The following is a 13,856-nucleotide window of genomic DNA, read 5'->3' as shown; positions in this document are numbered from 1 at the left end:
ATAAAAAGCATTTGGGGCTTAAGTTTTGCTTTGCTATATTATATTAAGCAGGAATGCTAAAAGCAAAAGAACATCTGCAGTCCACCACTGCGCGGCAGTGTTGTTACTGATGAGGTGGTGGGAACCGTGTCATTTCTGCCAGGGATTTTTGTTGATGGCTCTGTAGTGAAGACCGTTTCATTCCAGGGTGGTGTTGTGTTTTTGTGTTTGTTTTGTGTTTTGGTAAACTGGTGCAGGAGAAGAAGCTAGAACGACACTGTCGTTCTGCTACGACCTGCAATGCCCTTTATGTCACCCTTTTCGGCAAAATGATCTCACGGTAAGTGGTGGCGATGTTACATGATCTGCATGTTTTCTGTTTGCTGCAGACAGCTTCCTCACCTTGTGAAACTGAACGATCATTGCGGCAGTCTCTCTGAGCCACTCACATCCGATTCTGTTGATTCTAACAGTGATACTAACATCCTTGTGGGAATGTGACTCATGACTGCAGATTGGTGATAGCCCGTGCACTACAAGAACGTGTTGGCTGTAGTTGTCTCATTTTCATCACACTAACTGTTTCCCTGTCGGGGGTTGCCAAAGAAGGCCATCTTTGCCCTCCTTGGGGGCCCATGAATGCTTCTTGTCACCTGCTTGAGGCCCCTAGCTTTGAGAAAGTGAGGGACAACTGAGGCAAACCCATGCTCTTTTGGGGTGTCCTTGAATATTGGTAGGTAGGTATGTAGGAATTTTTAATTGTCTCTGTTCTCAAATCCTGATAAACGTTTCATCTTAAAATAGATTCTTCTGTTCTGGATGCCCTTTAGTCATTTGCCTTTAAATAAGCCCTACAAAGTGTAACTATGTTTCTTCTTCAGTACAGCCTCACCTTACTTTGTCTCTTCACAACCAGAGGCAAAAAAGATGAATATGGTTTTGGTAATCATCACAACGGACAGTTAATCCTACTACAACCCATATTCTAGACACTGAATCTGGTACTCTTGGCTCTTAATTCTACGTTCTCATCCTGAGCACCAGATTTGAAATAAAACCATCTTCTAAAATTTTGAATTGCCCGTGATATTCCCACTGCCCTCCTCCACTGTCTCCAGTTTGGGCAGTGCGTCTGGCCTCTGGGAGCATCGGAAGCTGGCCTGAGTACAGTTCAAGAGCGGGAGTCCCTTTCCACACATTCCATAGTATTTATTGAATTTAGCTATTTTAAGAGTGTTGAAACAAAATGAACAAACCTATTAGAATATCTAAAAGTGAGAAAGAGAGTTTTTTTCAAGCCCAAGTTAGGACAGCTGCCCGGGAAACACAATCTTCATGGGGAAGATGGTGCTCTGGAGAATGAACAGGTCTTACAGGGCTATATACCCTTTTTTACATTTTCTAAAAGCTTGAAAGATTATATAGGCAGGAATCCTGTGTTTTGACATCAAAAAATGAAGGGGGTAGGAGCATTGGTCCATATCATAAGGACACGATGGTTTCCCTTTAGGCTACTTATTTACAAGGCAGATGTATAATGTGTGCTTGGTGGGCCATAAATCAGGCTTTTGGTTTAAACAAAATTCATGTATAGTCATGCTGATTTAGAAAGAAATCTGAAACGGCTTCCCATATATATTAGGCCTTTAGAAAGTTTATTAGGCCTATAGAGAGGGACTATAGACCTTTTGTTTGTTTTTTCTTCTCTATATATCTTCATATTTAAAAAAGAAACTATTGGTAAATATTGTGTAATATTTTAAAACAAACCACCCCATTTACTGATTTTCTTTAGCCTGATGTCTCCTAAATCCTGGCTCTAAACAAATTTAACTTGCATGGCTAACTAATAACACCTATTTATAATTATTTTCCTGCTTCCTGTATGTAGGTAGCATGTTTCTGGATGATTAGAACCACTTCTTACTCTTTTCTGTGTTCCCATAATGTGCAGTAATTGCTTGACACATAGTAAGTTCCCAGCATGTGTTTACTGAGTCGAACTAAATGGTACACTAAAATAAAACTAATGACTCTAGCAGTCCCATGAAACTGTCATTTGCCTATATCACGTTTTGTTGAATTTCTGTTATCATTTAAAGTATAAAAAATAGAGACCACATTGTTTTTATCTACCCCAAATTTTTCACAGATGTTGGCTGTCTGTAAGAAATTAAATCTATTCTCAATTCCAACAGTGCTGGGAGAGCAGGCAATTTAGATAAAATCCTTCATCAGTGTTTCCAGTGTCAAGATACTATTTCATTATATAGACTTGCTCTGCGATCTATCCAGGAGTCCATGGCAAATGATATGGATAAAGAACTAATGAAACAGGTAAAGGATGATAAACTTATAAAACTCCTAAAATTTTGCATCTGTTTGTGAATTGAAGAAAACAGTAATTATTTTTAAGTTTGTGCTCAAGTATGTTTCAGGCATATACAGGAAGGCTAGCTGCCGTAGTGTGCTAATGGCCAGAAGTGACAGCTCAAGAAATTTGCATTTTCCTGATTATCATTGAGATTTTTCATCTGTTCATGTTTATTGGCTATTCTTGTTTTCTCTTCTGTGACTTGCTGATTCGGGCCTTTTTATGTGAGTTTTAATTGAGTTGTCTTTACTTAATGATCTCCAGGAGCTCTTAAACTTTGTGCCTACTGAATACAAATCCTCTATTACAGAGTTTGCAAATAAATATCTTGTTCCGATTTGTTTCTTGTCTTAACTTTTTGGTATCATTCATTATACAGTGTTTTATTTTGAGGAAGTCAGATTTATCAACAGTTTCTTTTATGGTTTATGCCTGTTATATCTCATTTTAAAAATCTTTTATTATCAAAAAATATTTTGTTATTATAAAGATATTCTCATATAAATTTTTCCCTTTAAAATGTTTTCCACTTTTGTTCTTCCTGTGTGAGTCCTTATGGATTTATTTTTGTTTATTATGTGAGGAAGGAATCTACTTTTTACTCTTTAATCATGTGGCCAGTTCATTTTACTAAATAGTGCATCTTTTCTGCTAATTTGGATATCACACTCACAAATTAACATGAGTTTGTTTTCTGAGTTCTTCTCTTCCCGTTTTGCTTATTCCTTGCCAATACCACAGTGTCTCAACTATTATAGCTTGAAAGTAAACTTTCATATGTGGTTGGTCTGTGGGCTAATGGTTTCTCCTGCACCCCTTCACTGAAAGTACAGCTCTTGGGATTCCTGGTGTTGGCAAGCTTTCTAGTTCCAGCTACTCACCTTACTGGGTTTAAGGGCTCACCTTCCATCCCTGCTGTGGCTGTGAAAACCCAAGCCCTTAAATTACTGAGACTGCTGCCAGCCAGTACCCTCACTTCCCCCAGGAACAGCAGCTCCAGCACTTAGCCCTCTGATGTTCACTTTCCTGTTCATTTTTGGCATCTGGGGGATTTCCCTTTCTTTTTTGCAGGTTCCCTGTGCTTTTAAAGGTGTTTTGTTACATGTTGTCTCATGTTAACGGGCAATTATAGTAGAAGAATCATTTTTTTCTACCATCTTTCCAAAATTGGAACTTTGTCATTAGTTTTAATCCATTTCCTGAGGTTTTAATTTTTTTCTCTTTTTTAAAGATTTTATTTATTTATTTGAGAGAGAGCACAAGTGAAGGGGAAGGGAGGGGCAGAGGGCAGAGGGAGAGGCAGACTCCCCACTGAGCAGGGAGCCCAACATGGGGCTTGATCCCAGGACCCCAGGATCATAACCTGAACTGATGGCAGATGCTTAACTAACTGAGCCGCTGAGGCACCCGCTGAGGTTTTAATTTTCATCAAACTTTTTTCTGTTACTGTCTTTGGCATGCTAGATTTGCTATATACACTATCTTATTCCTGATTAATGTGTTTTAGAAAGTGTGTTTTATTCTAAGAAATAGGTTTCTTGCTAAATCATTTGAACAATAAGTTTGAATAAGAAGTTAATCACCTTAAAAGAGTTATGGAAATTTTAATAGCTGTTTGTTACTTGTAGAGATGGCTTATGATCATTCTTAATTCATTTCTCTACCTAGATTCTCTGCCTCATAAATGTTAGTCACAATGGCGTGAGTGAATCAGAACTGATGGAACTCTACCCTGAGCTGTCCTGGGCTGTCTTGACCTCCCTTGTTCACAGTTTACACAAAATGTGCTTATTGACTTATGGTTGTGGCTTGCTCAAGTTTCAACATCTACAGGTAAATGCTTTTTTAATAAGGTTTTTTACTTATAAATGTCAACATACCAGGAGATAGTCCAAGATGCTGGAGAAGTAGGGACCTTAGTTTCGTCTGGTCCCAGGAATTCAGCTAGATAACTATTAAATCATTCTGAACACCTGCAGACTCAACCAGAGATCTAAGAAAAGAATAGCAGCAACTCTACAAATAGAAAAGTGACCACTTCTGCAACTCTACAAATAGAAAAGTGATCACTAGGGCCGCCTGGGTGGCTCAGTTGTTAAGCATCTGCCTTCGGCTCAGGTCATGATCCCAGGGTCCTGGGATCGAGCCCCGCATTGGGCTCCCTGCTCAGCCAGGAGCCTGCTTCTCCCTCTCCTGCTCCCCCTGCTTGTGTTCCCTCTCTAGCTGTCTCTTTCTCTGTGTCAGATAAATAAATAAGAAAAGCGACCACTTTCTGCAAGAATGACAAGATGGAAAAACTCACCTCAAAAAAGAGAACTGCCAGGGACCTAATCAGTATAGACATAAGTAAGATGGCAGAACTAGAGTTCAGAATAACAATTCTGAACTGGGCTTAAAAAAAGCATAGAAGACACTAGAGAATCCCTTTAGAGGGGGAATAAAAGAACTAAAATATAATCATATTGAAATAAAAAGCTATTAATGAGACACAAAAATGGAGGCTCTGACTGCTAGGGGAAATGTGGCAGAAGAAAGAATTAGTGATATAGAAGACAAAATGATGGAGAACAAAGAAGCCAAGAAAAAGAGAGATAAACAACTACTGGATCACAAGGGGGAGAATTTGAGAATTAAGTCATACCATAAAGTGAAACAATATTAGAATAATTGGGATCCCAGAAGAAGAGGAAAGAGACAAAGAGAGGGGCAGAAGGTATATTGGAGCAAATTATAGTAGACAACTTCCCTAATCTGGGGAAGGAATTAGTCATTCAAGTCCAGGAGGCACAGAGAACCCCCCTCAAAATCAATAAAAATAGGTCAACACCTCAATGTGTAATAGTGAAACTTTCAAACTTAGAGACAAAGAAAATCCTGAAAGAAATCTGTAACCTACAAGGATAGAAACATTAGACTGGAAGTAGAGCAGACGTATCCGCAGAGACCTGGCAGGCCAGAAAGGACTGGCATGATGTATTCAGGGTGCTAAATGATAAAAATATGCAGCCAAGAATACTTTATCTAGCAAGGATGTCATTCAAAATAGGAGAGATAAAAATCTTCCAGGACAAACAGAAGCTAAAAGAATTTGTGATCACTAAACCAGCCCTGAAAGAGATATTAAAGGGGATCCTTTAAGCGAAGAGAGCCCCCAAAAGTAACATAGATCAGAAAGGAACAGAGACAATCTACAGAAACAGGGATTTTACAGGTAATACAATGGCACTAAATTCCTATCTTTCAATAGTTACCCTGAATGTAAATGGGCTAAATGCCCCAATCAAAAGACACAAGGTATCAGACTGGATAAAAAAGCAAGACCTATCCATATGCTGACTGCAAGAGACTCATTTTAGACCCAAAGACACCTCCAGATTGAAAGTGAGGGGGTGGAAAACCATTTATCATGCTAATGGACATCAAAAGAAAGCTGGGATAGCAACCCTTATATCCAACAAATTAGATTTAAACCAAAGACTAATAAGAGATGAGGAAGGACACTATATCATACTTAAAGGGTCTATCCAACAAGAAGATCTAATAATTGTAAAAATTTATGTCCCTAAAATGGGAGCAGCTAATTGTATAAGCCAATTAATAGCCAAATTAAAGAAACACATTATAATACAATAACAGTAGGGGACTTCAACACCCCACTCATTGCAATGGACAAACCATCTAAGCAAAAGATCAACAAGGAAAGAAGGCCTTTGAATGACACACTGGACTGGATGGACTTCAAAGATATATACAGAGCATTCCATCCTAAAGCAACAAAATACATATTCTTCTTGAGTGCACATGAAACATTCACCAGAATAGATCACATACTGGGTCACAAATCAGGTCTCAACTGATACCAAAAGATTGGGATCATTCCCTGCATATTTTCAGATCACAGTGCTTTGAAACTGGGACTCAATCACAAAAGGAAATCTGGAAGGAACTCAAACACTTCGAAGTTAAAGAGCATTCTAATAAATAATGAATGGGTCAACCAGGAAATTAAAGACAAATTTAAAAAATTCATGGAAACAAAATGAAAGCAGAACTGTTCAAAACCTTTGTGATGCAGCAAAGGTGGTCCTAAGAGGGAAGTATATAGCAACACAAGTCTTTCTCAAGAAACAAAAAAGGTCTCAAATTCACAGCCTAACCTTACCCCAAAGGAGCTGGAGAAAGAACAGCAAATAAAGCCTAAACTCAGCAGGAGAAGAGAATAAAGATTAGAGCAGAAATCAATGAAATAGAAACCAGAAAAAACCGTAGAACAGATCAATGAAACTAGGACCTGGTTCTTTGAAAGAATTGATTAGATTGATAAACCCCTGGCCAGACTTATCAAAAAGAAAAGAGAAAGGACCCAAATAAGTAAAATCATGAGTGAAAGAGGAAGGATCACAACCAAAACCAAAGAAATACAGTTTTTAAGAGCATATTATAAGCAACTATATGCCAACAAATTAGGCAATTTGGAAGAAATGTTTCAGTTACCAGAACTGAAACAGGAGAAATAGAAAACCTGAACAGACCCATAACCAGCAAGGAAATTGAAGCAGTAATCAAAAAAATCCCAACAAACAAGAGTCCAGGGCCAGATGGCTTCCCAGGGGAATTCTACCAAACATTTAAAGAAGAACTTACACCTATTCTTCTGAAGCTTTTTCAAAAAATCGAAATGGAAGAAAAAACTTCCAAACTCTTTCTATGAGGCCAGCATTATCTTGATCCCAAAACCAGACAAAGACCACATCAAAAAGGAGAATTACCACTATCCCTGATGAACACGGATGCCAAAATTCTCACCAAGATACTAGCCAATAGGATCCAACAGTAGGATTATTCACCACGAACAAGCAGAATTTTTTCCTGGGTTGCAAGGGTTATTCAACATCTGCAAATCAATCAACATGATACACTACATTAATAAAAGAAAGAACAAGAACCATATGATCCTTTCAATAGATGCAGAAAAAGCATATGAAAAAGTACAGCATCCCTTCTTGATTAAAACTCTTCACAGTGTAGAGATAGAGGGAACATACCTCAATATCATAAAAGTCATATAGGAAGAGCCCAGAGCAAAATCATTCTCAATGGGGAAAAACTGAGAGCTTTTCCCCTAAGGTCAGGAACATGACAGAGATGTCTACTTTCACCACTGTTGTTCAATATAGTACTAGAAGTCCTAGCTTTAGCAATTAGACAACAAAAAGAAATGAAAAGCATCCAAATCAGCAAAGAAGTAGTCAAATTCTCACTCTAAACAAATGCCATAATACTCGATGTGGAGAACCCAAAAGACTCCACCCCAAATTGTTAGAACTCATACAGGAATTCAGTAACGTGGCAGGATATAAAATCAATGCACGGAAATCAGTTGCATTTCTGTACACTAACAATGAGACAGAAGAAAGAGAAATTAAGGAGTCCATCCCATTTAAAATTGCAGCAAAAACCATAAGATACCTAGGAATAAACCTAACCAAAGAGGTTAAAGATTTGTACTCAGAAAACTATGGAATACTCATGAAAGAAATTAAGGAAGTCACAGAGAAATGGGAATACATTCCACACTCATGGATTGGAAGAACAAAAATTGTTAAAATGTCTATGCTACCCAAAGCAATCTACACATTCAGTGCAATCCCTATCAAAATACCATCCACTTTTTTCACAGAGCTGGAACAAATAATCCTAAAATTTGTATGGGACCTGAAAAGACCCTGAATAGCCAGATGAATCTTGAAAAAGAAAACCAAACTGGGGGCATTACAGTCCCAGACTTCAAGCTCTATTACAAAGCTGTTACCATGAAGATGGTATGATACTGGCACAAAAACAGACATATAGATCAGTGGAACAGAATACAAAACCCAGAAATAGACCCTCAACTCTATGGTCAACTAATCTTCAACAAAGCAGGAAAGAATATGCAATGGAAAAAAGACAGTCTCTTCAACAAATGGTGTTGGGAAAATTGGACAGCCACATGCAGAAGAATGAAACTGGACCATTTTCTTACACCATACACAAAAATAGACTCAAAATGGATGAAGGATCTAAATTTGAGATAGGATTCCATCAAAATCCTAGCGAAGAACACAGGGAGTAACCTCTTCACCCTCGGCCACAGCAGCTTCTTGCAAGACACATCTCTAAAGGCAAGGGAAACAAAGACAAAAATGAACTGTTGGGACTTCATCAAGATAAAAAGCTTTTGCCCAGCAAAGGAAACAGTTGACAAAACCAAAAGACAGCCGACAAAATGGGAGAAGATATTTACAAATGTCTTATCAGATAAAGGGCTAGTATCCAAAATCTATAAAGAACTTATCAAACTCAACACCCAAAGAACAAATAATCCAATCAAGAAATGGGCAAAAGACAGACATTTCTCCAAAGAAGACATCCAAATGGCCAACAGACACATGAAGAAATGCTCCACATCACTCAGCATCAGAGAAATACAAATCAAAACAACATAAAGATACCACCTCAACCGGTCAGAATGGCTAACATTAAGTCAAGGAATGACAGATGTTGACAAGGATGTGGAGAAAGAGGAACCCTCTTACACTGTTGGTGGGAATGCAAGCTGGTGCAGCCACTCTGGAAAACAGTATGGAGGTTCCTCAAAAAGTTGAAAATAGAACTACTCTTTGAGCCAGCAATTGCACTACTAGGTATTTACCCCAAAGATACAACTGTAGTGATCCGAAGGGGCTCCTGCACCCCAGTGTTTATAACAGCAATGTTCACAATAGCCCAACTATGGAAAGAGCCCAAATGTTCATTGACGAATGAATAAAGAAGATGATGTGGTATACACACACACACACACACACACACACAATGGAATACTACTCAGCCATCCAAAAATGAAATGTTGCCACTTAACAATGATGTGGTATTATTAGAGGTAGAGGGTATTATGCTGAGTGAAATAGGTCAATCAGAGAAAGACAGGTATCATAAGATCTCACTCCTATGTGGAATTTAAGAAACAAAACAGGATCATCGGGGAAGAGAGTAAAAAATAAAGCAAGACAAAAATCAGAGGGAGACAAACCATAAGAGACTCTTTAATCATCAGAAACAAACTGAGGGTTGCTAGAGAGGAGGGGGTGGGAGGGATGGGATACCTGGGTGATGGACATTAAGGAGGGCACAGGATGTAATGAGCACTGGGTGTTATGTAAGACTGATGTAACACTGACCTCTACCTCTGAATCTAATAATACATTATATATTAATTAATTGAATTTAAATTAAAAAATAAAAATTTTTTAAACACCAATGTACCATTCTATTTTAAGTGTTTCAATTACAAGACAAAATTGAAATCTGAAATTTGACATTACAAAATTTTTTTGCAATAATTTTAGGTTAAATGTAAAATTTGGCTAATATTATTTTTACGAAGTACCTTTATGAAATGACTATTACAGCAGTCCCCTCTTATCCACAGGGGACACCTTCGAAGACCCCCAGTTAATGCCTGAAACTGGGATAGTACCAAACCCCATATATACTATGTTTTTCTCTATACATGCATACCAGTGATAAAGTTAAATTTATAATTTAGGAATAGTAAGGGATTAAGAACAGTAACTAATAATAAAACAGAACAATTGTAAAAATATACTGTACTAAAAGGTATGTGAATGTGGTATCTCTCAAAATATCTTATTTTACTGCACTCACCCTTTTTTTTTTTTTTTTGGTTTATTTATTTGACAGAGAGAGAGAGCGAGAGCAGGAACACAAGCAGGGGGAGAGGGAGAGGGAGAAGCAGGCTTCCCGCCGAGCAGGGAGCCCGATGCGGGACTCGATCCTAGGACCCTGGGATTATGACCTGAGCCGAAGGCAGACACTTAATGACTGAGCCACCCAGGCGCCTCTTTTACTGCACTCACCCTTCTTGTGATGATGTGAGATTACCAGTAAAATGCCCACCTGATGAAATGAAGTAATGTGAATGATGTAGGCACTGTGACCTAGCATTACATTACTAGGAATGTAATGGAAGGTCCCACCATTATTTCTTCATGTAGGCAAAAGCTAATCAACTATTTCACCATGCAGCTAAGATATTATAAATGTCTATATTCTTCTACAACACATTTTACCTCTGTGTCTTTACTTCTCTTCCTTAATGTATAAAAATAATTTAATTATTACGGAAAAGATTAAATCATAATATCAGGAGGATCATCTGCTTTCAAATCCCAGTTGCCCTGGGTAGCTAAGACTGCAGAAAGTGAAACTGGGGATAAAGAGGACTTACAGTACTTTGGGCGCCTGGGTGGCTCAGTCGTTAAGTGTCTGCCTTTGGCTCAGGTCGTGATCCCAGGGTCCTGGGATCGAGCCCCGCATCGAGCCCCGCATCGAGCCCCACATCGGGCTCCCTGCTCCGCGGGAAGCCTGCTTCTCCCTCTCCCACTCCCCCTGCTTGTGTTCCTGCTCTCGCTGTGCCTCTCTCTGTCAAATAAATAAATAAAATCTTTAAAAAAAAAAAAAAAGAGGACTTACAGTACTTTAAAAAGTAGTTCCTTTCTGAAAAAGAAAAAAATATTTTTTTCAATTGTATGTATTATTGATTGCTGGTATCATTATTTATGTTTTAAGAGCTTCACTCAGGCAGTATGCCTCAGTTCACAATTCAGCTCTTCACAGCTAACACCTCTGTAATGTTGGGTAAATTCTGTAAGACTTGGGCAGATTTTTCCAGCTTACTACAGAGGTTGTGAAGTGAATCAGTTGAGATGGTCTTTGATCCTAGTGAGGCATGATGTCTAGTACATAGTAGTAAATGTTTAGGTATATTGACTGGTATCTGCAATGCCATGCCTGACTTATGTGTATACAAATGCAAATGAAGTCTTTCGTGTGATTGTGCTGCATTATATTTGCAGGTGGAAAATGTTTGTAATTTCACAGGTTTCTCTTTATTATTATATATTGCTCAAATATACTCTTTTTGGTACTTTTTCAATCCATAGTTCTGATATTTTTACTGTATTAACTTAGTAGAATTAATTTAGTAGAAGCTTGAATTAAATTATGTTTTAAGTGCTTCCAGGAGATTTTTTTATTCTCTATCATTTATCACGTAAACATATCCCGAATTTTAAAATATTCTTTTGCCATCTCTATTATACACCTGTAAAATTGAAATAATTATAAATTTGTTTATAAATTAATTGTTAGATATACAGTGACTTACAGAAAATAGACTGAAATATTTTTTCTTTTTCTTCCCAGGCTTGGGAAACAGTAAGACTGGAATACATGGAAGGTCCCACCATTATTTCTTCATGTAGGCAAAAGCTAATCAACTATTTCACCATGCAGCTAAGGTATTATAAATGTCTATATTGTTCTTCTACAACACATTTTACCTCTGTGTCTTTACTTCTCTTCCTTAATGTATAAAAATTTAATTATTATGGAAAAGATTAAATCATCTCCCCTGTTAATGTCAAAAGAATAAGAGATTATTATGTAAGTAAGTCTTTTAATGTCATGCTAAAGATTTAAACTTACATGAAATCAGTGCAGGATCATTTTTTTATTCCAGTTTAATAGTTTAAAAATATATGTGTGTCTGTATACCATGTGTATATATTTGGATTGATTGAGTTTTTTTTTTTTTTAATAGCTCAATTTTAGGAAAATACCTTGAGAGTTTGGTTAGTGGTCCTGATATCACTGTATTTACTTTCTTAGATTATTTTTTCAAGTTTCTGATTTTCACCTAATTTTCTCAGCATTAGATTATATTTAAAGAGTCAGAGATGGATGTCAGATACATTTTCCTCCCTTCAACATTTGTCTGAAGCCTTTTGAGGCAATCTCCTTGTTGGAAGGTATTATTGAATGTTGTCCTTTCCCTTCTGACAGTCAGGACCGAGTGACTTGGAGAAGTGCAGATGAGCTCCCTTGGCTTTTTCAGCAGCAGGGAAGTAAACAGAAGTTGCAGGATTGCCTTCTCAATCTCTTTGTGTCTCAGAACCTTTATAAAAGGTAAGAAACTTACTTGTAGGCTCCCTTGGCTTTTTCAGCAGCAGGGAAGTAAACAGAAGTTGCAGGATTGCCTTCTCGATCTCTTTTTGTCTCAGAACCTTTATAAAAGGTAAGAAACTTACTTGTAGAACACCTTCCCCCAGAAAAAAAAATTTAAACAGTTGTTTGGTAGAACAAAGAAAAATGACATTTTTAATTTAGCTTTAATATAAGACCTGAAGCCATAGAACTCCCAGAAAGCATAGGCAGTAAACTGCTTGACATCAGTCTTGGTGATGATTTCTTGGATCTAACACAAAAAGCAAACACAACAAAAGCAAATAAACAGGTGGAACTATATCAAACTAAAAAAGCTTCTGCACAGCAAAGGAAACCATAAACAAAATGAAAAAGCAACCTACTGAATGAGAGAAAATATTTGCAAATCATACATCTGCAAAGGGGTTAACATCCAAAATATATAAAGAACTCATACAAATCAATAACAAGAATCTAATTTAAAAATGGGCAGAGAATCTGAATAGACATTTTTCCAAAAAGGACATCCAGATGGCCAACAGACACATGAAAAGATGCTCAACATCACTAGTCATCAGGGAAATGTAAATTAAAAATTAAAATGAGAGGGCGTGGAGCAAAATGGGGGAAGAGTAGGAGACCTGGATTTCATCTGGTCCCAGGAATTCACCTGGATAGGGATCAAACCATTCTGAACACCTACAAACTCAACAGGAGATCGAAGAAAAGAACAGCAGCAACTCTCTGAACAGAAAACCGACCACTTTCTGGAAGGTGGGACGTGTGGAGAAGTGAATCCGAGGCGATATTTGGGAGGATAGATGGCGGGGGAGGGGGCCTCCATCAGCCGCTACCGGCAAGTGATAGAGCAGCACAGCACAAAATCGGAACTTTTAGAAGTTGGCTCCGCTGAGGAATGTCGCTCCAGTGGCTAAGCGGGGGGTGAAACCCTCGGTGGGACAGTGTGGTCTCAGGACCCTCAGGGTCACAGAAAGACTGGGGGTGCCTGAGTGCGGCAAAGTTCCCAGGTATCAGAGCGGGGAAGCAGGCTGCAGAGACGGAGCCGAGGCATGCGCTCTCAGCTTGGGGTTGCCATAAACCATGATCCGCGGCACAGTCAAGCCACCGCTCTTCCAGCAGGGACCCAACTAGTGGCAGATCTGGGGAGATTCACCTTCCTCCCCTGGGAGGAGCAGCACGGGAGCACACTACAGGGACCTGCTGGGTTTGGAGAACACACAGAGTGGTGTGCCGGAGATAGAAATGCTTGGTCACAGCCTGGGTGAGCATGGAGTGTGGCCGGAGACCCGGGAGACAGGAGTGATTGACTGCTTTTCTCTGGGGGTGCACTGAGGAGTGAGGCCCCGAGTTCTCGGCTCCTCCAGGGCAGAGATTGGGAGGCCGCTGTTTTCACACTCGTCCTCCAAATCTGTACAGAAAGTTGCAGGGAACAAAA

At 38.6% G+C, this 13,856-nt stretch overlaps 1 protein-coding gene across 5 annotated transcripts in view; it reads left to right on the top strand.

Annotated features, from left to right (window-relative positions):
- The window catches only part of NPHP3 (nephrocystin 3), a 63,701-nt gene that overhangs the window by 22,394 nt on the left and 27,451 nt on the right, over positions 1 to 13,856 (top strand). For all 5 annotated transcript variants that reach the window (XM_027585892.2, XM_027585893.2, XM_027585891.2 and 2 more), the window contains 5 exons: positions 237 to 319; positions 2,178 to 2,316; positions 4,022 to 4,186; positions 11,621 to 11,715; positions 12,260 to 12,382. In XM_027585892.2, coding sequence (XP_027441693.1) covers positions 237 to 319; positions 2,178 to 2,316; positions 4,022 to 4,186; positions 11,621 to 11,715; positions 12,260 to 12,382 — 605 coding nt within the window. The remainder of the gene's footprint in view (positions 1 to 236; positions 320 to 2,177; positions 2,317 to 4,021; positions 4,187 to 11,620; positions 11,716 to 12,259; positions 12,383 to 13,856) is intronic.

This window comes from Zalophus californianus, chromosome 1 (genome assembly GCF_009762305.2).
Source record: "Zalophus californianus isolate mZalCal1 chromosome 1, mZalCal1.pri.v2, whole genome shotgun sequence".
Taxonomy (NCBI): Eukaryota; Metazoa; Chordata; class Mammalia; order Carnivora; family Otariidae; genus Zalophus; species Zalophus californianus.
Note: the sequence above shows the minus strand (reverse complement) of the source record. Positions and strands in the feature narration are given on the sequence as shown.